Source organism: Anomaloglossus baeobatrachus, chromosome 5 (genome assembly GCF_048569485.1).
Source record: "Anomaloglossus baeobatrachus isolate aAnoBae1 chromosome 5, aAnoBae1.hap1, whole genome shotgun sequence".
NCBI lineage: Eukaryota > Metazoa > Chordata > Amphibia > Anura > Aromobatidae > Anomaloglossus > Anomaloglossus baeobatrachus.
In genome coordinates, this window is record NC_134357.1 from 567,158,579 (window position 1) to 567,183,932 (window position 25,354).

A 25,354-nucleotide genomic window follows, 5' to 3' on the forward strand; every position below is an offset into this window, starting at 1 on the left:
GCTGCGCGGGCCGTTGCAGGTACCACTTTGCTGACAGCAGCTCCCGGTCCCTAATCTGCGACTTTGCCTTCAGGTAGTCTGCGGCGCCAGGAGACTTGTAATCCTCCTGCCCTCTGGATTTAGGCTGTTTGCAAAGGAAGAATGGGCAAGAATTTCAGTCTCTCGATGTGCAAAACTGATAGACAGAAAGCCCAAGCGACTTGCAGCTGTAATCGCCGCAAAAAGTGGCGCTACAAAGTATTCACTTAAAGGGAACGAATAATATTGTTCACCCCAATTTTCAGTTTATTATTTTTTATAAAAGTTTACAATAAGCAATAAATTTCGTTCAACTTCACAATTGTGTCCCACTTGTTGTTGATTCTTCACCATAAAATTTAAAATTTTGAAGCCTGAAATGTGGGGAAAGGTTGAAAAATTCAAGGGGACCGAATACGTTCGCAAGGCACTGTATGTACTGTATACAGTATACCATTTGTACAGTACAGTATATACCAAATAGCATGTCTATCAATTTGCATTTGTGGATACAGTATTGTACTTTCTTTCTGCTAACCAGTACAGCACATTGCTTATACTGTACCTCTCACACACTAACAATTTTATTGTAAGCTAAAGTGCAGATGAAATTGTTTTATATGCTTTTTACTGTACAGTGTTTTGTATTAGTGAACTGTAATCATTTTATATGAATACAGTATTTTGCATTACTGTAATAAATATGTATAAATACAGTAAATATTTTTGGGTTGTGGAATGAATTATCTGTTTCAATTATTTCCTATGGGAAAATTCGCTTTGATATAAGAGCAACTTGGTTTAAGAGCACACTTCCGGAACCAATTATGCTCGTAATCCAAGGTTCCACTGTACTGTGTTTTGTGAAAGCACAATAATCCCTTAACTAACATTTAGTGTTCTAATTTGCAGTCCATTCAATGATTTTTTTTTTTAATCAGATCAAAAAAAGTCCGTGGTCCGTGGAGTCTCTGTTAGGAGTCTCGACACAGAAACTAGTCAGATATCCCTCCGGGAAGGACCTAGCCAAGTCATATCTTTAAACTTGTCAAAGAGTTGGATATTGACTTAAAGGGCCACTTAATATGGTGGTTATGGTGGTTTCCTAAAAAGAGCCACTCCTTGGCTAAGTGCTTCCCAGAGAAATATCTGGCTAGTTTGTGTCGAGACTCCTAACAGAGGCTCCACAGACTTTTTTGATTTGCATATTTCCCAGGGGGCAATGCACCTAGGATTTCACTGTGTTGAGCGCCTTCGTTGGCTGCCGGCAGTGTTTTCTCTGGCTGGTCTCCCCGAGATCAGTGATTGTTTTGTCTTGTTTTGTTTTTTTTAATCAGACAACTGTATAATCATTCACAAAATTTTCTAGATTTTCACAAACATGCAGAAAAAAAAACACCCCTCCACCCATCCATTTAACCCTCTCAGTAAAAGAGTAAAAAAATGTTGTTGATGACTATACATAATCCAGTTTTATTGAACATTAGCAATTAGGGGTTGGAATTTTTTATTACCTGACACACAAATCTCGATATCTAGAAAATGCAGAATATTGCACAGAAGTCTTAGGATATATCAGATTTTAACTCCTATGTGATATTTGTAAAGGTACCATTGACATGAATTTCTCACCAAATGTTGGTAACAACCCATCCAATTCACACAGGCAAATAAATCAAGCCATAGATGTCCATACATTTAGTGATGTGAAATAATGAGCAATTACATAGGGGAAAAATTACTGAACACATTTACCGAAATGTATTTAATACTTGGTACAAAAGCCTTTCTTGATGCGACACCTTCAAGATGTGTCCTGTATGGAGAAAATGGTCGCATGCATTACTCAGGTTTGATTTTGGCCCATTCTTCCACACAAACAGGCTTCACAGTGCCGTTAGCTCCTTCTATGAACTCTTTCCATAAATTTTTTTATTGAATTCAGATCAGTGACTTTCCGTCAACAGAGTGGAAGAGAAGTGTTGTGTAGACATAACGCCAACAGAAGCATTGCAGGCAGGAGTGTTCTGTGACCAGGTCGTCACAGTGTATAATAGTTAGGTAGCTAGCATCTACCTGCTGGAAAGTTCTTAGCCCCATAGCCAAAAAAACCCCTGAATCTGCCAGTTGCAATAACCAATTTATAAACATAACACAACTTCTGTGCTGCATGAAATGCTCTACACCAAGAAACAATACCCAAAGAAACTAGGATGAAACACAACTTACACAGCTTCAGATGTTCCCTGAAAACACCTATTTAGAGTAGCCTATCAACTTCACTTATCGAAGTCAATTCATATAGAGCCCCTCCACTACATCTCAGAACATAACTCTGTCAGACTCCACCGAACTCAAAACCATCATAAAAATTGGCTAGTGACTGACTCATGCAACCTTTATCTACCCCCCCACTTCTTCGAGATGGCTGGACCGTCGTTGTAAATAAGCACCTATACCTTGTCACCCCCAGCTCACCCCATTGTAGATTGTAAGCTCTTAAAAGCAGGCTTATCATTATTTTTGCTTTAAGTATTGTATTTTCTTTAACTATTACTTATGAAAGTTTGTTTGTATATAAACCTCTGAATTGTAAAGTGCTGCAGAATATGTTGACGCTATAGAAATATAGGATTATTCTATCCCAATCATTAAAAGTGCCATGTTTGTTTCTATGGCGTAAATATATTCTAGGATTTTTAGAATTCGGGTATTTATAGAATTAAATTATGTAGTAAGCCAAAGTTTTATTGGAGCTGTTCATTAAACCTTACAGCCATATTTCTTAAAATAATAATTAAAAAAAAACTCTACCCATTGGCATCTTTTAAGGTTTCAGAAGATGTGATTTGTGTGCAAAACAATTCAAAACATTCTGGACGTGATCAATGTTCTCAGTGCTTGTTAATTCTCTGACGTCTAAGAACCAATTTTTTTGCTAAAACATTTCCCACATTCTTAACAAGAAAATGGCTTCTCCCCTGTGTGATTTTTCTTATCACTGATAAAATATGATTTCTGGTTAAAGCATTTTTCTCATTCTGAACATCAAAATGACTTTACCCTTGTGTGAGTTTTCTGATGTGTAAGAAGACACGATTTCTGCTTAAAACATTTTCCACATTCCGAACACAAATATGGCTTCTCCCCTGTGTGAACTCTCTGATGTGAAACAAGACAGGATTTCTGGATAAATTTTTTTCCACATTCTGAACATGAAAATGGCTTCTCCCCCGTGTGAGTTCTCTGATGTGTAATAAGATTCCATTTCTTTTTAAAACTTTTCCCACATTCTGAACATGAAAATGGCTTTATGCCTCTGTGGCTTTTCTCGTGATTAATAAGATTTTCTTTGCGGTTAAAACACTTTCCGCATTCAGAACATGAAAATGGTTTATCTCCAGTGTGAATTATTTGATGTTTAACAAGAGATGATTTAGCGGTAAAAAGCATCCCACATTCTGAACATGAAAATGGCTTTAATCCTGTGTGAATTTGCTGATGTTGAACAAGATGTGATTTTACTCTAAAACATTTCCCACATTCCGAACATGAAAACGGCTTTGATCCTGTGTGAATCTGCTGATGTTTAACAAGATATGATTTTTCTCTAAAACATTTTCCACAATCTGAACATAAAAACGGTTTCGCTCCTGTGTGGATACTCTGATGTATAAGAAGATTTGATTTCTCTCTAAAAGATTTCCCACATTCTTTACAAGAAAATGGCTTCTCCCCTGTGTGGATTTTCTTATGTTTAACAAGTTTTGATTTCTGGTTAAAACATTTTCCACATTCGGAACATGAAAATTGGTCTACTCCGGTGTGAATATTTAGATGTTGAACAAGAGATGATTTAGCAATAAAAAGCGCCCCACATTCTGAACATGAATATGGCTTCTCCCCTGTGTGAATTCGCTGATGTCTAGCAAGATATGATTTTTCTCTAAAACATTTTACACATTCGGAACATGAAAACGGCTTTGCTCCTATGTGAATCCGCTGATGTCTAACAAGATCCGATTTTTCTCGAAAACATTTTCCACATTCCGAACATGAAAACGGCTTTGCTTCTGTGTGAGTTCTTTGATGTCTAACAAGATAAGCTTTTTCTTGAAAATACTTTCCACATTCTAGACATGAAAAGGCCTTGCTTCCTTTGTGACCGTTTTGATTTAGGAGGCCTTTTTTGTGATATTTATTTTTCTTAAGATTCTGTGATGAATCAGAAGATAAGACCTGATTAGAAGGATCCGATGAAAGATCTTTGCCATGAAGAGATAGATTTGGAATTATTGCATGTTCTTCACACGTATCTTGTGTGATACCACGATCATCTGCTTTACGATCTAAAGATATCCAATGTCTGTCTGAGCTAATAGGACGGTCATCTACAAAGAATAAAAAACATTTTTATTATTTTTGAATAATGTCAAACAAAATTTACCGTATTTTTTGTTTTATAAGACACACCGGATTATAAGAAGCACCCCAAATATAGAGATAAAAAAAAGGGGTCCGTCTTATACTCCGGTGGTGTCTTACCATAGTGGGGGTGACAGCAGTGGTGGAGCGGAGTCACAGGAAGCGGGAGGAGGGGGTGTGCTGGAGTAGGGCAATGATGGCTGCTGTGTGGCCGGCTGTGCCTGCTGCTGTGTGGCCGGCTGTGACGGCTGCTGTGTGGAGCAGGGCGATGTGGTGGGAGAGATGCTCTGTCAACAGGGCAATCTTGAAATAATGCTGCCTGGAATCGGCGCCTGCGCAGATTGAGCTCTTGGCTCAATGACAGCCCTAGTGCGCCATCTGCCCACGCGCCGACTCCTGGCAGCATTAGTTGAATATCTCACCAACAGAGCATCCCACCCGCCACAATGCCCTGCTCCCCACAATGCCCACCACAGCCCTACACAGCCTACAGAGCATCTCACCCACCGCAGCCAGCACTGCTCCGCATCACCTACAGAGCATCTCACCCACTGCAGCCAGCACAGCCCTGCACCACTGACAGAGCATCTCACCAGCCACAGTCAGCACAGCCCTGAACCGCTGACAGAGCATCTCACCCGCCGCAGTCAGCATAGCCTCACACCGATGACAGAGCATCTCCCCCGCCGCACCGCCCTGCTCCACACAGCACCCATTCTCCACCTCACGGTAAGCTACACTCGGATTTTAAGATGCACCCCTCATTTTCTTCCCAAACGTTTGGGAGGAAAAGTACGTCTTATAATCCGAAAAAAATTGTATATTGCTATTATATAACAATACTACCTAAATAGGAAAAACAGATCAGAATCTAACAATGGATTTTAAAAGTAGCATTAGAATATAATGGTAAACCTCCTGCTATTCTATTGCAATTTTTGTTTAATGAAACAAAAATCTTCAAAGATTGCATCTTTCAATAGTTTAGTACTCAGTGCAGAATTCTAAAGGGAGCATAAACAAAATTAGAATTGGATAAAAGAAAAAGCCTTTTATGAAATGTCCTTCCTTTATGATGTAATATTGGCTTTTGATTAAAAAATGGATGTCTAACATATGGTTAGGTGTCAAATTTCTTCCCTGATGGAATTATTGAATAATGCTACGATGTGACTACAGTTGTCACGCCAGGTGCAAGAAGACGCCAGGTGAGTGGCTCAAAACCGAGGGAACACCATGGTAGCAGGTCATCTCACCTGAGACTGATCCCTGTACTCCCTAAAGTATCTAGACGGATCCTTTCCCCCATGCGCCATCACGTGGTTAGGCCATCTCAGGCCTTTAAATTATCCTGACTAGTGAAGGCCAGAGAGACGCTAATCTCGTCACTGCAATAAGACAACAGGAGGTAGAAAAGACAAACAGGTGGGGAAAGACAAAAGAAATACAGATGTGGCGCCCTGGACTAGCCAGGTCATCACAGGTACTGCAACACACCCCCATCCTGAGACAGGCACATCAGCCAGACACAAAATCCTTGTTGCCTCCCTCCAGGGGCTGATGTCCACACCAGGTGGGGTGGAGCCAGGCGGTTGGCCCCACCCACTGAGGAGTACACAGTCCTGGAGGCGGGAGAAGGAAGGCAGTTGACAGTTGACAGTGGAGTGGAGGAGAGTAGAGTGAGAAGTGAGGAGTGGAGTAGTAGAGGAGAAAACTGACCGTGTCCGGGTGTGTGGCCCGGGCACTAAGAGCAAGGTTGGCAGACTGTGGTGGCCGTCTGCAGGAGAGGCGAATCAACGCGGAGCCGTAGGACCGGGGACGGGCGGTGGCCCGCCGGTACCGAACCGGGGAGCGAAGTGAAGCCAGCACACACAGGCAGGGCCTGCGGACCCCGACCAGGCTTGGAGTCGCCATTAGAGGTCAAATCCGTCAGTGACCGGAACCCCAGGGGTTTCCTAACAGCCAAGACCCGATTGAAGGCAACCGTCCGAGCAGTAGAAGGAAATACAGCTACCGCCACAGCTAAAGTGCCAAGGGCCAGAGCCTGCGGGCAAAAGGGCTCCTCCGCCACATATATACGCTGGGGAGCGGGTTACCGGTGGGAATCCATCAGGACCGAACATACACAAAAGGTGCAGGGAAAGGCAGCCACCACCAACGGTACGGGAGAAGCCACAGCAGCCGGCTGCGGGACCCGTCCATCCAGCCGTTTGGTTTACCAGAGACTTTGCGTACATTTGTGGCTGAGTGAGTACAACCGTGCCATGCGGCACAGCGCTGCGCAGTCCAGGCGACCCTGCACCTTGCCAACCCTCCCTTCCCGTCACCTCACCGGGCCCCGGGACCACCAACCCCTACCCACGGAGGGGGAGAACAACATCCCAGCTGCTCCCTGCCATCGCTCCCGGGATCCCCGTCACCAGCAGCGGTGGTGCCCAACCTCACCACGACCCATGGGTGGTGTCACGGACTAAATCCCCCAAACCAACCACCTCTTTCACTCACGGGCGAGGAGCGCCGCTCGAGCCACCGAGCAGCCGTCGCAGCAGCGCCGGACCCGAGCGTTAGCGAGCGCAGCGGCGTCCTCTCCGCCCGCGACACAGACTGACCTCTTCAAGGAAGCATAGGTATGAGCTAGAGCCAGTATAGGGAGAAGTGAGGAGCGGAGATTTGTAGCAGAATGGAGTGGCTGCAGCTGGGGTTACAACTACCCGTTAGATCACTGCAATATATAAATTAACCTTAACCACTTCATTACCGAATGGAATGAAATACACTATAACTCGGGGTAAACGTCGAGATGGTTCTAAAGTGTATCTGCAATCAACAATACATTGCCACCTTCTGATCTCAGATGCCCCCAAGATCACTTCAGGCTGTGACAAACTCTTGATAAATATACTGTGCAGGGCTGCACTGAGCACCATTACTCCTGTCCTGGTTTTGTTTGCTGGATGAGTCAGTTGTGCCAATGCCAAATTAAACTATAATTAGATATAATGGATTCCAGAGCTCTGATTCCACACATATTAATCAAGATCCTTTGTTAGAAGCTAGATTAGAAGATTAAAACTACAATATCTACAGTTAGGGTGAACACTCTTGAGCACTTCTGAGGCTTTCTACAGCCTGAAAACTCAACCTTTTGAGATTATGACCTAGTCTGCCTTACAGAACCTTGTCCTCAATGTTGAACACATGAGATCGTGTATTAACTATTAACACCACCGCATTAAGTAACATCCAATAAACTCCACATAAGGAAGAAGCAGAAAATAAACTTAAACCTTAAACAACATCATTACAAAAAAGTGTGGACCAATCTACACACAGGAAAATAAAATGATAATTTAATTATATAGCACCATCATATTTTGCACAAATTACAGTATTTTTCGGATTATAAGACGCACTTTTCATCCCAAAAATTAATGAGGAAAATGGGGGGCACGTCTTATAAGCCGAATGTAGCTTAGTGGCGAGGGGTCACATGAGGTAGGGTCGACGCTGCGGAAGATGCCGATACTGATGTTGGGCTATGGGCTGCAACGGTGAGGCATGGGCATCCAAAATGTCGGTAGTGCGGGTTTCAAATAATGGCGCCCTGAGTCGGCACGTACACAAACTGAGCTCTCGGCTGAAGATCTCATCTGCACACCTACAGTCCATTGAATAGCCTTAAGGAAAATGGCGCCCGGTAGTGGTACGTGTGCAGATGATCTCGGCTCATCATTCAGTCAATAGCGCAATCTGCACACGTACCAACTCCGAGCGCCATTTTTTTGAAACCCGTACCGGCGACCATTTCAGGGTACTTATGCTTCACAGTTCTCGCAGTGAGAATCTGGGACACCCGCCGCATCGCCTGCAGCACCGCCATACTCCAGCACCGCCCCTGTCTTCTGTGACCTCGCGCCACCACCCCAGTCCCCCCTGTAAAATACCACTGGATTATAAGATGGACCCCATATTATTTTTTTTTTACCTTTTGTTTCTCTAAATTTGGGTGCATCTTATAATCCGGTGTGTCTTATATAACGAAAAATACGGTAAGTGGGGACTTGTACATATGTTAAACACAGTACAATGTTACACAATTCAACAGATATAGGAGGTTCCTGCTTACAAAGGACCAGATTCTAAAGAAAATTTAGAAAAAGGGAACAAGGAAGGATAAAATTAGTGAAGTGAGGCTTGTTTAACCCCTTCACCCCCGGCCACTAAAACACCCTAATGACCGGGCCATTTTTTGCAATTCTGACCAGTGTCACTTTGACAGGTTATAACTCTGGAACGCTTCAACGGATCCTGGCGATTCTGAGATTGTTTTTTCGTGACATATTGTACTTCATGTCAGTGGTAAATTTAGGCCGATATTTTTTGCGTTTATTTGTGAAAATTTAGGAAATTTGGCAAAAATTTTGAAAATTTCGCAATTTTCAAACTTTGAAAATTTATGCCCATAAATCTGAGAAATATGTCACACAAAATAGTTACTAAATAACATTTCCCACTTGTCTACTTTACATCAGCGCAATTTTCGAAACAAATTTTTTTTTCGTTAGGAAGTTAGAAGGGGTCAAAGTTCATCAGCAATTTCTCATTTTTCCAACAAAATTTAGAAAATAATTTTTTTTAGGGACCACATCACATTTGAGGTGACTTTGAGAGACCGAGGTGACAGAAAATACCCAAAAGTGACCCCATTCTAAAAACTGCACCCCTCACTCTGCTCAAAACCACATCCAAAAAGTTTATTAACCCTTTAGGTGCTTCACAGGAACCAAAGCAATGTGGAAGGAAAAAATGAAAATTTTACTTTTTAACACAAAAATGTTACTTTAGCCATAAAATTTTCATTTTCACAAGGGAGAAAAGAGAAAGTGCACCCTACAATTTATTGTGCATTTTCTCCTGAGTACGCCGATACCCCATATGTGGTAAAAATCAATTGTTTGGGTGCACAGCGGAGCTCGGAAGGGAAGGAGCGCCATTTGAATTTTTGAACGCAAAATTAGCTGCACTCATTAGCGGACGCCATGTCGGGTTTGAAGACCCCCTGAGGTGCCTAAACAATGGAGCTCCCCCACAAGTGACCCCATTTTGGAAACTAGAGCCCTCAAATATTTTTTCTAGATGTTTGATGAGCACTTTGAACACCTGGGGGCTTCACAGAAGTTTATAACGTTGAGCCGTGAAAAGAAAAAAAAATTTTTTACCACAAAACGGTTGCTTCAATTAGGTAGCTTTTTTTTTCACAAGGGTAACAGGAAAAAATGCACCATAAAATGTATTGTGCATTTTCTCCTGAGTACGCAGATACATCATATGTGGTGGAAAGTAATTGTTTGGGCGCATGGCGGGGCTCAGAAGAGAAGGAGCGCCATTTGACAGCAAAATTGGTTGGAATCATTAGCGGACGCCATGTCACGTTTGGAGACCCCCTATGGTGCCTAAACAGTGGAGCTCCCCCACAAGTGACACCATTTTGGAAACTAGAGCCCTCAAATAATTTTTCTAGATGTTTGGTGAGCACTTTGAACACCTGGGGGCTTCACAGAAGTTTATAGCGTTGAGCCGTGAAAAGAAAAAATTTTTTTTTACCACAAAACGGTTGCTTAAACTAGGTAGCTTTTTTTTTCACAAGGCTATCAGGAAAAAATGCACCATAAAACGTATTGTGCATTTTCTCCTGAGTACGCAGATACCTCATATGTGGTGGAAAGTAATTGTTTGGGCGCATGGCGGGGCTCAGAAGAGAAGGAGCGCCATTTGACTTTTCAAACGCACAGACGCAGTGCACTGATCGGCCGCTGCAGGACGCACGGTCGGATGCGATAAAAAAAGAGTCGGGGATACGTAAAAAAAAAAGTCACGCCAAAAATTGACCATGGATGCAGATACGTTATGTGCATCCCTGATCAGCGCTCGGCGGGACGCACAGACGGATGCCATACAAAAATTGTCGCGAATACGGAAAAAAGTCACGCCAAAAATTGAGCAGGGATGCCGATCCGTTATCTGCATTCCTGATCAGCGCTCGGCGGGACGCACGGACGGATGCGATACAAAAAGCGTCGCGAATACGGAAAAAAGTCACGCCAAAAATTGAGCAGGGATGCCGATCCGTTATCTGCATCCCTGATCAGCGCTCGGCGGGACGCACGGTCGGACGCGATACAAAAAGCGTCGCGAATACGGAAAAAAGTCACGCCAAAAATTGAGCAGGGATGCCGATCCGTTATCTGCATCCCTGATCAGCGCTCGGCGGGACGCACGGACGGACGCGATACAAAAAGCGTCGCGAATACGGAAAAAAGTCATGCCAAAAACTGACCACGGATGCAGATCCGTTATCTGCATCCCTGATCAGCGCTTGGCGGGACGCACGGACAGATGAAGTGTAAAAATGGACAGGATACAAGAAAAAAAAAAAAAAAAAAAAAGTTATACTCACAGTACCAAGAGGATCACTGACCAGAAGAGTTGCAGAGGAACAAGAAGGCAGTGAGATAGACAGCTTTACACCAGCAGCAGGCAGGACGTTGGACAGATCAGCAGAAGGACCCAGCGATGGAGGCAGATGTGATCGGGCCAGTGAAGACCTCGGACGACCCGTGAAGGCAGGTAAGAGGACGTCGGGGGGGGCAGGGGGGGGATGGGGAGAGGGGGGGGCAGATGGGGGGGGGTTAGAGGGAGAGCAGAGGGGGCGGAGAAGCAAAGGCAGAAGGAAGGAACCTTGGAAGCAGAATAGAGATGACAGAGGAGGCAGGCAGATCGCGTGGGGAGCAGATCGGGATGCCGGGGGGCAGATCGGGGCGTAGGGGGGCAGATCGGGGCGTAGGGGGGCAGATCTGGGGGGGCACGGGCAGGGGCCTTCACGGGAGCGCGCAGGGGCCTTCACGGGAGCGCGCAGGGGCCATCGCCGGAGCGCAATACTTACCTTTGGAGCTGGCGCGGCGACAGCAGAGGCGGCGTCTGCGGCGGCAGCAGCGGTGGCGTGGTACCAAAAGTACCAGCCACTCCACGCTGCAGCCATGTTGGGGGAGGGTCCCCAGAGCAGTACAGGCCTGGGGAGGGCGGCCACCTGCAGATCAGACCGCCCCACTGCACACTGATTGGAGCGATCGTGCTATGACGCGCAATCGCTCCAATCAGTGCTGCAGGGGCTGGGGGCGGCATGTTTGAGGTCCACCTATGATATGCTGCAGCAGCTGCGGCATCTCATAGCTGGATCTCACAGGATCGCACTAATTCGGGCATTATTTTTGCCGAAATTAGTGCGATCGATGTGGTTGGCGGTTCAGATTTGAACAGCCAATCACATCGATCGTCGATAGGGGGTGGCGATGCCACCCCCCCTGGGGTCAAGCAAAGGTCCCCTGCTGTAAGAAACAGCAGGGGACATCATTTGAAAGCCGTTGCTATGGCCACGGCAATCAAATGAAGTTTAGGCAGTAAAATTACGTCCCTGGTCGTTAAGTCACGTTAAAATAGGACGTAATTTTACTGCCCGCGGTCGTGAAGGGGTTAAGGAGATGTGCTTTTACTAGGGTAGAGTATTTTAGAAAAATAGTGCAGCATGTAAAACGTTTTGAAGACAGAAGAATGTTAATCTTAGATCAGTTGCAGAATGGAGTAGCACGAGTAGGGTGATAGACGGAGATGAGGGAGAAGATGTAGGGTGGGGCTTTGTGGGTGAGAAAGATAAGTTAAGGCTATGTGCGCACTAGAAATGTGATTTTTCTCAAGAAAATTTCTTGAGAAACTTCTGGGAGTTGAAGATTACCGCACCTGCGGTAAAAAAAAACGCACCAAAACGGCGGTAAAAACGCATGCGTTTTTGCGTGGTTTTTCCGCAGGTTGGTCCCTCTGGTTTTTTATGCTGTAACTGCAATAAATAATATAGATAATAGATAATCGATAGATAGACAGACAGATAATGGATAGAGGGAAAGATGGATAGATAAATAGCTAGATAGATGAGAAAGACCTATATAATGTCCCACCCCCTGCATATTCTAAACTGGCACCCTTTAATGACTTTCATGTGGCATTAAAGGGTGCTTAGCCTTATATTTAGCCAAAAAATAAATAATTAATAAAAAAAACAAAAACCGACGTGGGGTCCCCCCTATCTTTTGTAGCCAGCTAGGGTAAAGCAGACGACTGCAGCCTGCAGACCACAGCTGGCAGCTTCACCTTGGCTGGTAATCCAAAACATAGGGCACCCCACGCTGTTATTTTACATTAAATAAATAATTGAAAACAAAAAACGTGGGGTCCCCCCCAAATTGGATCACCAGCCAAGTTAAAGCGGACAGCTGTGGTCTGGTATTCTCAAACTAGGGAGGTCCACTGTTATTGGACACTCCGCAGCCTAAAAATAGCAGGCCACAGCTGCCCCAGAAGTGGCGCATCCATTAGATGTGCCAATCCTGGTGCTTCGCCCCAACTCATCCCGTTGCCCTGGTGCGGTGGCAAACGGAGTAATATATGGGGTTGATGCCAAATGTGTAATGTCACCTGGCATCAGGCCCTGGGGTTAGTGATGTCAAGCGTCTATCAGATACCCGACATCACAAACCCAGTCAGTAAGAAATAAAACTTTTTTTGTTGTCTATTTTTTATTTGAAAAAAAACACTCCCCAACACATTTCCTCTTTCACCAATTTATTGAAAAGAACAATCAATTCCAGGTCCGGCGTAATCCAATAATGGGGTCCCACGATGATCTATACCATAGTCACTGTCCCAGTCAATGAAGATCAGAATGTTCCCCATTGCCTGGGAGAGTAATGCAGTGACCTGAGCTAACATCAATAGGTCAGCCCAGGTCACTGCATGGGATGACGAGTGCTGACTTCAGGAGGTTAGATGAGATCATTACCTGCTGTGACGATCTCCTGCACTCCTGACGTCAGCGCTGTCACTGACTTCTATGCCCGCCACGTTCTCAGCAGTATCGCGAGAGCCTGTGGCATCACTGGGACGGGCATAGAAGGCAGTAACAGCGGTGACGTCAGGAGGGCAGGCGATCATCACAGCAGGTAATGACCTCATTTAACATGACAGCAGCGCTCGTCATCCCCGTGGCTGCCAGCACTGCAGGGTGAGAAGCTGCTGATACTGCGGGCAGACACTGACACTGCAGGGCGGGCAGACACTGACACTGCAGGGCGGGCAGACACTGACACTGCAGGGCGGGCAGACACTGACACTGCAGGGCGGGCAGACACTGACACTGCAGGGCGGGCAGACACTGACACTGCAGGGCGGGCAGTCACGGGGCTAGAGCGGGACACAGACTGCATGGGCACCGACCGGAGGTCACAAGGAAGTGCTTCCGTGCGGCGTCCAGGGAGTGTGATGTGTGTGTTTACTCTGCTCCGCTTCTTCTTCCTGTCAAAATGACATCACTTCCCTGCAAAACGCAGGGTAGTGATGAACATTACCGCAGGTAAACCACGGCTATACCGAAGGTATGCCGCACATCATTTGCTACCTGCGATATACCCGTGGTATTTCGCGATTACATTACAGTGAATGGAGTGAAATACCGCAGGTACCTGCGGAAAAGAAGTGACATGCACATTTTCTCAAGAAATTCTGCAGAAAGAATTTTCTTGAGGAAAAAAAATGCAGTGTGCGCACAGCTATTTTTTTCCCAATAGGTTTTGCTGGGAAATGTCTGCAGAAAGATTACAAACATTTCTCAAGAAATTTCTGCAGCAAAACCGCGGGTTAAACCGCAGGTAAAAACAAACACAGTGTGCGCACAGGGCCTAATATTGTATTCTGTAGCGGATGGGTAACCACTGCAATGACTGGCACAAGGTGGAGGCACTGGTGTAGCGGCTGGAAAGAAATACGCCCTTGGCAGCTGTGTTTGGGATTGAATGGAAATGAGAAAGTTTGGCTAGAGGGAGAGCGATCAGTAGAGAGTTGCAGTAGTCCAGTCGAGAATGATTCTGGAGAGGTTTTTAAGATGCAGTTGAAATAATCAAGTGAGTGATTGGATATAGGGAATAAAAGAAAGTTCTGTGTCAAATATGACCCCAAGAGAGCAAGTGTGCTGCGATGGAGTTATGATTGAACCACCCGAGGAAATTGCAATACCATGTATGTTACAGGGTTGACAGCCTAGGAAGAATAGAATATAAAACCTAGGCGCAACCCAGGGTGCACCATGCTACGGATGGTACTCAGCAGCTAAAAGCCGAGAGGAAACAGCAGACAACAACAGTTGCAGGTAATTAGAAATAGACACACAATAGTCTGTTACTTCACATAGACCACACAAGTATGCATTAGAGAAATACTAAGTAAAAGAGTGGATCGACAGACCACAAGCCATGCGGTCGTATATGAAGGAGGAGGAGATACAAAAAAAAATGCAAATTCAAGCAAACTTGCCTAAACTGTGTAAAGCACGCTGGCTCAGTGCACACATCGAAACTAAAAGAAAGGGGAAACTAAAACACTAGCGACTTGCAAATGTGCGGTGTATTGTACACGTAATCTGCATACACACCGATATGTAGACACAAATTCAAGCGGACTATGTGTTTGGGATATATCGCACGCTTACCTAGCGCATGCAGCAGCACTTAGAGGCTAACATGCGACCTGCCTATATGTGGTGTACCTGTACACTTAACCAGCATGCACACTGATACCTAGGACGTGATTCAAGCGAGCTGAGACAGACAGACACACAGAATGAGGATAATAAACGACTGCGCACCGACCGGCGTCGGCAGCGTCCTTATATAACCTAAGAACCACCCCAAACAGCCTCACTTCCAGTCGGTGTGGGCATAGTCCATAGGCCAATCCAGGGATACCACGTCATCAGGACAGCTGACGTCCAATTATGGGATGCCGTGTCATCACGACATCTGACATCCAGCCACCAATCAGAAAGTGCCACATCACGCACATACTCAGGGGCCCGATTTCTAGACTTAGGTTCTGGCAGAGCACATCCAGCCGGAGCATGCTCAGTTGGAATGTCTGCCCTTGACCTCAGACTCAGGATGACTGACATGGACAGACTAGGGCTGGCCACCAAATCGGTAGGATCTCAAGAACTCTGAAATCTTTTCACCCCTGTATAGGGATATGGAATTACACAAGGTCCAGAAGATCGATGTCTATGGAAGGCTGTAATCCAGGAAAGAGTGCTCGTCAGGCACGGTCCAAACCAGGAGGCACAAAAAGAGACAAAATTGGCAGGTAGGAGTGTAGTCAGGAAATCAGGCAGAAGTCAAAACCGGAAATGGCGGTGAGCTACAAACACGGCAGGCAGGAGAGTAGTCAATGAGCAGGCAGAGGTCAAAACACAGGGATCAATACAGAACAGAACAGGAACCAGACACTAGCAGGAATACAAAACTATCTCAGGCAGTGACCAGCAGACAAGAGGGGGAATTAGATGGGTGTGGTGTCTTCCTATTGGCTGTAGCTGAATGGTGGTAACTTCAGCTGGAAGGCACATGTCACCTACAGTTAGCGAGTGGTACTGCTGGTCCCAGGGAAACCCAACTTAGGCTATGTGCGCACTAGAAAAGTGATTTTTCTCAAGAAAATTTCTTGAGAAACATCTGGGAGTTGAAGATTACCGCATCTGCGTTAAAAAAAAAAAACGGACCAGAACCGCGGGAAAAACGCATGCGGTTTTGCTACGTTTTTGCCGCTGTTTTTCCGCAGGTTGGTCCCTGCAGTTTTTTATGCTGTAACTGCAATAATATATAAAAGCATGTTGAAAAAGAAGAAAAAAAAAATAATAGATAAATGGATAGATAGATAAATGGATATAGATAGATAGATAAATGGATAGATAGATAAATGGATAGATAGCGAGATAGAAGGATAGATAGAAGGATAGATAATCAATAGATTGATCTGTCCTCTATCAATCAATAGATAGAGTCCCTGTGAGGACACTGAAGTTCTCACGGTCGGTAGTGTGTTCACATTACCGACCGTGAGAAATGACCTGTAATTACCGCTGCAGGCTCGTTACGACGCTGCATTCTGTACAGTGTCAGTCGCGCCTGGATGCAAGCGTCGTGGATTACGCCGGAGCTGTGTGTTGGGAGGGGTAAATAAAGGGGTGAAAAAGGGGGCTTTTTTGTCTTTTATTTAACCCCTTCCCGACCTTTGACGCACCGTATACATCATGGCGGGTTTCCGTTCCTGCAGCGCTGGTGACCGGGTTTACTGAAATGTCACCAGCTCTGCAGGTACATAAGGACTTGTAGTTGAGCCCAGGGGGGTGGCTTTACCCCCCCGTGGCTACGATCGCTCTGATTGGCTGTTGAAAGTGTCACTTTCACATTCAATCAGAACGATTGTAATATTTCACCAATCAAACTTGGTGAAATATTACAATCCAGCCATGGCTGATGATGCAATATCATCAGCCATTGGCTGGAGCAGGGAGAGCTCAGTGTAATGCCCCCCCCCTCCTCCCCATCTGATTGGAGGTAGCGTCCATGTGACGCTATCCCTCCAGTCAGATGTGGAGGAGCGATGTGACCGGTGGGTGCCCTCCCCCTTCAGTTTCATGCTGACCGTGGACTGCGACGCTGAAGAGGAGGGTCACCTGCTGCCGCCGCGATCTGCCGCCACCGATCACCATCCGGTAAGTTTTTCTCCCCTCTTTGCTGTCTTTCCCTTCGTTTCTGTGCTGTCTTCCCCCTTCCTTCTGTGCTGTTCCGCGCTCCCCTCTGCTGTCTTCCGTCCCACCCCGCTGTCTTCCGTTCCCCCTCCGTTGTCCGATCCCACCCCCACCCCGACCTCCGCTCCCCCCGCCGTCCGATTCTACCCCCCCCAACCCACACTGACCTCCACTGCCTTCCCCGACCTCCGCTTCCTGTGATCACTCTCCGCCGGTGTTCTGCTTCTGACACCCGGCTGGTGTGAGTGACTGCTGCTGCCAGTGATCAATCCCCCGCCCTGGTGATCACTGGGCAGCAGGGGGCTGATCACTGGGCAGCAGGGGGCTGATCACTGGGCAGCAGGGGGCTGATCACTGGGCAGCAGGGGGCTGATCACTGGGCAGCAGGGGGCTGATCACTGGGCAGCAGGGGGGGGCTGATCACTGGGCAGAAGGGGGGGGTGATCACTTGGACCCCCCTGCGCTCCTACGATCTGCGCCCCTGCGATCGCCCCACCTGTGCCCCTGCAATCTGCGCCCCTGCGATCGCCCCACCTGCGCCCCTGTGATCGCCCCTGCGAGCACCCCACCTGCGCCCCTGCGGTCTGCGCCCCTGCGATCGCCCCACCTGCGCTCCTGCGATCGCCCCACCTGTGCCCCTGCAATCTGCGCCCCTGCAATCTGCGCCCCTGCAATCGCCCCACCTGCGCCCCTGCAATCGCCCCACCTGCGCCCCTGCAATCGCCCCACCTGCGCCCCTGCAATCGCCCCACCTGCGCCCCTGCAATCGCCCCACCTGCGCCCCTGCGATTGCGTCCCATCTGCGCCCCTGCGATTGCGTCCCATCTGCGCCCCTGCGATTGCGTCCCCCTGCGCCCCGGTGATTACGCCCCTGTGATTATGCATCCCTGCGACTGCGCCCCTGTGATTATGCGTCCCCCTGCGCCCCGGTAATTACACCCCTGCGATCGCGTCCCTGTGATTGCATCCCCCTGTGATTGTGTCCCCCTGCGCCCCGGTGATTGAGCCCCAGTGATTACGGCTCCTGCATCTCCTCAGCCCTCTCCTGCAGTAGAAAGTTTCACCAAACACTTGCACATACACACGCACACTAAAATAAAGTTTAGGGTTTGGGTTTTTTTTGCACACGCGCACACAAATGTCCTGCTTGTCCCTCCGTAGCTGATAGTGAGGGAGAGGGTCCCACTTTTCTCTATTTCTCCCACTCTTCCTCATCCAGTGACACAGACTTGACGTCGCAGGACAAGAAATCGTCCGCAGGCCGGGAGGAGAAGAGCTGGAGGCCGGGAGGAGAAGAGCTGGAGGCCAGGAGGAGAAGAGCCGGAGGCCGGGAGGAGAAGAAGCCGGAGGCCGGGAGGAGAAGAAGCCGGAGGCCGGGAGGAGAAGAAGCCGGAGGCCGGGAGGAGAAGAAGCCGGAGGCCGGGAGGAGAAGAAGCCGGAGGCCGGGAGGAGAAGAAGCCGGAGGCCGGGAGGAGAAGAAGCCGGAGGCCGGGAGGAGAAGAAGCCGGAGGCCGGGAGGAGAAGAAGCCGGAGGCCGGGAGGAGAAGAAGCCGGAGGCCGGGAGGAGAAGAAGCCGGAGGCCGGGAGGAGAAGAAGCCGGAGGCCGGGAGGAGAAGAAGCCGGAGGCCGGGAGGAGAAGAAGCCGGAGGCCGGGAGGAGAAGAAGCCGAAGGCCATGGAGGAAGACCCACAGTAAAGTTTGAGTAACCCCCAACCTAGCGCTAGTGCACTAAATCACACAGACCAAACTGAAGTACATTACACCACACTAACCTGAAATACACTACGTCAGGTTGGTATGCGGTGTGGTATAGTGTACGTCAGGTTGGTGTGTGTGTTGTAGTGTACATCTGGTAGTGTGTGTGTGTGTGTGTGTGTGTGTGTGTGTGTGGTGTATACTACACCACACATACCAACCTGACGTACACTAAACCACACACACACACACACACACACACACACACACACACACACACACACATCAACCTGACCTACACTACACCACATACCAACTTGACATACACTACGTCAGGTTGGTATGTGGTGTAGTGTAGGTCAGGTTGATGTGTGTGTGGTGTAGTGTACGTCAGGTTGGTATGTGTGGTGTAGTATACACCACACACACCATCCTGACATGCACCACACACCAACCTAACATACACTAAGTCAGGTTGGTGTGTGGTGTGGGGTGTAGTGTATGTCAGGTTGATGTGTGTGTGGTAAACACCACAAACACCAACCTGATGTATACTACACTACACACACACACACACACCAACCTGACGTATACTACACTACACACACCAATTTGACATACACTACATATTCTCCATACGCCACATGGTGTCCATAAATAATTGGAGCTAATTTTCCATTCAAATTGTTAGCAGACACCATGTCACGTATGGAGAGCCCCTGTGTGCCTACACATTGGTGCTCCCCCAAAAGTGACCCCCATTTTGGAAACTAGACCTCCCAAGGAACTTATCTAGATGCATAGTGAGTACTTTGAACCTCCAGGTGTTTCACAAATTGATCCGTAAAAATGAAAAGTACTTTTTTTTTTTTTTTCACAAATTTTCTTTTAGCCTCAATTTTTTTCATTTTCACATGGGCAACAGGATAAAATGGATCCTAAAATTTGTTGGGCAATTTCTCCCGAGTACATAGATACCTCATATGTGGTCATAATCCACTGTTTGGGTGCACGACAGGGCTCGGAAGGCAAGGAGCGCCATCTGACTTTTTGAATGGAAAGTTAGCTCCAAAAGTCAAATAGCGCTCCTTGCCTTCCGAGCCTTGCCGTGCACCCAAACACTTGATTTCCACCACATATGAGGTATCTGTGTACTCAGGAGAAATTGCACAATAAATTTTATGGTGTAATTTTTCCTGATACCCTTGTGAAAAAAAGCTACCTAGTTGAAGTAACAATTTTGTGGTAAAAAAAAAAATAAAAAAAAAAAAATAAATAAATAAATATTTTCATGGCTCAACGTTATAAACTTCTGTGAAGCCCCCAGGGGTTCAAAGGGCTCACTAAACCTCTAAAAAAAAAATTGCATGATGGGTCTAGTTTCCAAAATGGGGTTACTTGTGCAGGAGTTCCATTGTTTAGGTACCTCAGGGGGTCTCCAAATGCAACATGGCGTCCCCTTACGATTCCAGACAATTTTGCGTTTGAATAGTTAAATGGCGCTTCTTGCCTTCCGAGCCCTGCCGTGCACCCAAACATTTGATTTCCACCACATATGAGGTATCTGCGTACTCAGGAGAAATTGCACAATAAATTTTATGGTGTAATTTTTCCTGATACCCTTGTGAAATGCTACATTTTATGGCTAAAGTAACATTTTTGTGTAAAAAAAGTAAATTTTCATTTTTTCCTTTCACATTGCTTTGATTCTTGTGAAGCACCTAAAGGGGCAATAAACTTCTTGGATGTGGTTTTGAGTAGCCTGAGCGGTACAGTTTTTAGAATGGGGTCACTTTTGGGTATTTTCTGTCACCTAGGCCTCGCAAAGTCGCTTCAAATGTGATATGGTCCCTAAAAAAAAGTTTTTTTGTAAATTTTGTTGGAAAAATGAGAAATTGCTGATGAACTTTGACCCCTTCTAACTTACTAACAAAAAAAAATGTTTTGAAAATTGCGCTGGTGTAAAGTAGACACGTGGGAAATTTTATTTAGTAACTATTTTGTGTGACATATTTCTCAGATTTACGGGCATAAAATTTCAAATTTTGAAAATTGCGCAATTTTCAAAAATGAACGCAAAAAATATCGGCCTAAATCTACCACTTTCATGAAGTACAATATGTCACAAAAAAAAAAATGTCAGAATCGCCAGGATCCGTTGAAGCGTTCCAGAGTTATAACCTCATAAAAGGGACACTGGTCAGAATTGCGCAAAATGGCGAGGTCAGTAAAGTCAAAATAAGCTGGGGGCTGAAGGGGTTAAAATAAAGGATTTTTCGGTGTGTGCTTATTCACTTTACTTACGAGTTAATCATGAAAGCTGCCTCATAGACGCTGCCATGATTAAGCCTGGACTTAAATGGCAGCGATCCGCTGCCATTTAACTCCTTATTGCCTGGATTGCCACCGCATCACGGCAATCTGGAAGAGCCGGGGACACTCCGGGACTACCGCATAATGGATTCGACAGTCCCGGGGCAGCTGCAGGCTGATATTCTCGGCAACGGGAGGGGGAGGGGGGCAATTAACCCTGACCCTCTCCCTCCCCAGCCTGAGAATACTGGGCCGCCGCTATGTGTTTACCTCGGCTGGACCGTAAAAATATACAGCGGAGCCCACTTTTTTTTTTTTATAAGTATGTTTGATTTCTATGTGTATTCTATATGCCTGTCTGTGTGTGAGTGCGATGTGTGTTTACTATATGTCTGTGTCTGATATATGTGTGTTTACGCTCTGCACGGCATCCTATTCCTGTCATAATGATATCACTTCCCTGCAAAATGCAGGGTAGTTATGAACATTACCGCAGGTAAACCGCGGCTATAAGGAGGGTATACCACACATCATTTGCTACCTGCGGTATACCCGCGGTATTTCTCGATTACATTACAGTGAATGGAGTGAAATACCGCAGGTACCTGCGGAAAAGAAGTGACATGCACATTTTCTCAAGAAATTCTGCAGAAAGAATGTTCGAGAAAAAAAAAAAAAAACGCAGTGTGCGCACAGCTATTTTTTTTTCCCATAAGTTTTGCTGGGAAATGTCTGCAGAAAGGTTACAAATATTTCTCAAGAAATTTCTGTAGCAAAACATGGGTAAAACCGCGGGTAAAAACGCAGTGTGCGCACAAGGCCTTAGTGGATGAGTGGAACCTGCGCCCACCAGAGCCACTGGCACAGACTCCTCTCCTATCACAGGCACAGTCCATGGCGGGAATACGGCGGTGCCTGGTGACTAAAGCAGAAGTCACAAGAGAAGACTCCGGTGAGGACGTGACATCAGTAGTCCGACTTTTGGACTTAGGCTCTGCAACCGAGCAGCCAGCAGATTGTCACGAGGGTTAACCAGACATTGAGACCGGCGCCTAGGTGATGTAACAATTGCAGGGGGCATCTCAGGCAAGGAGGCAGAAGCAACTGACGGCACCCGGAGTCTGACCCGTGAAGGCGGTCAGCTCTGGTTCATAACAGTGTATAGGTAATTTAGTAGAAGGACGAAACAAGAGAAGTTTAGGGTACCTTCACACTTAGCGATGCAGCAGCGATCCGACCAGCGATCTGACCTGGTCAGGATCGCTGCTGCATCGCTACATGGTCGCTGGTGAGCTGTCAAACAGGCAGATTTCACCAGCGACCAGTGAACAGCCCCCAGCCAGCAGCGACGTGCAAGCGACGCTGCGCTTGCACGGAGCCGCCGTCTGGAAGCTGCGGAGACTGGTAACTAAGGTAAACATCGGGTATGGTTACCCGATGTTTACATTAGTTACCAGCGCACACAGCTTAGCTGTGTGTGCAGGGAGCAGGGAGCCGCGCACACTGAGCGCTGGCTCCTTGCTCTCCTAGCTACAGTACACATCGGGTTAATTAACCCGATGTGTAATGCAGCTACATGTGCAGAGAGCCGGAGCCGGCAGCACAGGCAGCGTGAGAGCTGCGGAGGCTGGTAACTAAGGTAAATATCGGGTAACCACCTTGGTTACCCGATGTTTATCTTGGATACAGCTTACCGCAGCTGCCAGACGCCGGCTCCTGCTCCCTGCTCGCTTCATTTGTCGCTCTCTCGCTGTCACACACAGCGATCTGTGTGTCACAGCGGGAGAGCGCCTTTGAAGAAAACGAACCAGGGCTGTGTGTAACGAGCAGCGATCTCGCAGCAGGGGCCAGATCGCTGCTCAGTGTCACACACAGCGAGATCACTAATGAGGTCACTGCTGCGTCACAAAAAGCGTGACTCAGCAGCGATCTCGGCAGCGAGCTCGCTGTGTGTGAAGCACCCCTTAGTTTGGAGAGATTCAGTTTCAGATAGAGAAAGGACATAAGTTTGAGATGAGACAATCCTTGGTATTTTATTGAAGGTGGGGGTGCTTACGGGAGAACATATGTATAATTGGGTGTCATCAGCATAGATATGGTGCAGGAACACATATCTGCTTCTAGTTTGTTCAATAGGAGTAGTATACTGTATTTTTTGGATTATAAGACGCACTTTTCCTCTCAAAAAATTGGGAGAAAAACTTCAAAAGAAAACCCCTGTTAAAAATTAACTTTTAATAGATAAGTTAAAAAGGCCCAAAGAGGACACACATTTATATTAAAATTGAACGAGGTACCATAATAGGTCAGGGGCCAGTGACAGTCACACGAAAATATCAAAGATGGACTTCCTGTTCCGGCGCTGAGGATGTAGGAGGTGTGGTGAGGCGCTCCTGCACCTGCAAGAGATCATACTAAGAATCAGAGACAGATCTGTGCCCATCCGACACCACAAAGCCACAGCGGCTTGGGGATAGCTACCTCTGCAAGAGACTTCCTAAGAAAAAGCTGTGTGAGACAGATTGAGGGTCTGACAGACGCACTGGGGTAGAGGCCGGAGGATCCCCTGATCCATGACTCCTGCTGTGGAGACCGCCGCTGATATCCCTTGCTCTGGCCAGATTACAGTGAGAAAGACAGAACACAGCAGTGCTGGGCTGGAGCCTGCCATTAAGAGCTGAGGCCAGGGACAGAGACTGGATCAGGGTAGGTCAGGGTGGTCCACGCTCCCCCCCCCCCCCCCTCACCCACCTCGGGTAGCACGGATCACTGAACTGCTGGTTGAGGTCCCCGCTGGTGTCCCTCTGCCCCCCTAGACTATGCTAAGTAGTGCCCTCACCTGTGCTGAAGAGAGAGTCCTGAGTACGGCTGGAGGTCTGGAGGGCAGAGAAAGCTGCATGGTGAGCACTGACACAGGCAGGAGAGAGCTTTCTGGGCGTGAAACGTCCATTTTTTTTTTTCTTTGAAAACTCAGCTTGCCCGACTGCTGGAACCCCGGGAAGCAGAAAGTGAGACATCTAGTGGGTGAAACAATAGTGCATCTCAGACAGAGCCATCTGCAGGACACTGCCTCCCTCTAGTGGCCATCATAGAGAACTGCATCTTGGAAATTGCTGGCTACAGAAGGAGCTGACAGTAAGACTCATATACTAAGACCCTCACACTACAATGTATTGTCTCCCCTCGTTAAAAAGATGGTGCTTTTGCAACTTACAGACCTGTGTTTTATGGAGCGGTACCTCCTACGTAGTGCACAAAAAATTGACTACTTTCGCGTAAGAGACAGGGCCAGCAGCGAAGGGGAGGAAGAAGTGGCACCAAGCCCCCTGGAAGAACAAGTCCCTGTTGATATATCTCAACCGCTACACAATGCCTTTATGAGTGAATCTGCCAAACACTCTAATGACAGCAGCAAAGAAGTTGACAGGCACATGCAAACGGTAGACTTTAAAACAATGGCAACATAGGTTGCAGCTAATATCATGCCAGAGATCCAGAAACCATAGAGAAAGCTATCCAGAATGCCCTCCATAACTTTCAGGGGCAATTAAACAAACATAAAGGACAGATAGAGGAGTTGGAACAGAGAGTGTCATCCCTGGAAGAAGATAACAAGCAACTGTCCTCACAGTTAGAGGAAACGGTCGCAGAAACAAAAAGGCTTAGCGGACAAGGTTGAAGATCTCGAGAATAGGTCCAGGTGGAGCAACCTGAGAATGGTGGGGCTATCTGAAGCGGTTCCCGTAGCCGAACTTCAACGCTTATGTGGCGCCCTGGACAAGCCAGGTCGTCACAGAACAACACCAACACACCCCACACCCCGGTTAGGCACACCAAAGCCAAAACACAAAATCCTTGTTGCCTTCCGCCTTCCTCCAGGGGCTGATGTCCACACCAGGGGGTGGGCCAGGCGGTTGGCCCCACCCACAGAGGAGTTCAGAGTCCTGGAGCCGGGAAAAGGAAGAGGGAGTTGATTTTGATAGTTGAAGTGGAAGGAGGTGAAGTGGTAGTGGAGCAGACAGAAAGCGGTCCGGGTGTGTGGCCCGGACGGTACTGCAAGGTTGGCAGACGGTGGTGACTGTCTGCAGGAGAGGCCGATTGGATTGAGCCGTAAGGACTGTGGACGGGCGGTGGCCCAGCGGTACCGGACCAGTGAACAAAGAAAAGCCAGCACCATCCGGCAGGGCTTACGGACCCCGACAAGGCTAGGAGTCGCCG

The 25,354-nt window shown here is 47.1% G+C and overlaps 1 protein-coding gene across 1 annotated transcript in view; it reads right to left on the bottom strand.

Moving 5' to 3' along the window:
- Positions 1-838: 838 nt before the first annotated feature.
- The window catches only part of LOC142312370 (uncharacterized), a 29,954-nt gene continuing 5,438 nt past the window's right edge, over positions 839-25,354 (bottom strand). Inside the window, exon 4 of the mRNA XM_075351309.1 lies at positions 839-4,409. Coding sequence (XP_075207424.1) covers positions 3,067-4,409 — 1,343 coding nt within the window. The 3' untranslated portion in view covers positions 839-3,066. The remainder of the gene's footprint in view (positions 4,410-25,354) is intronic.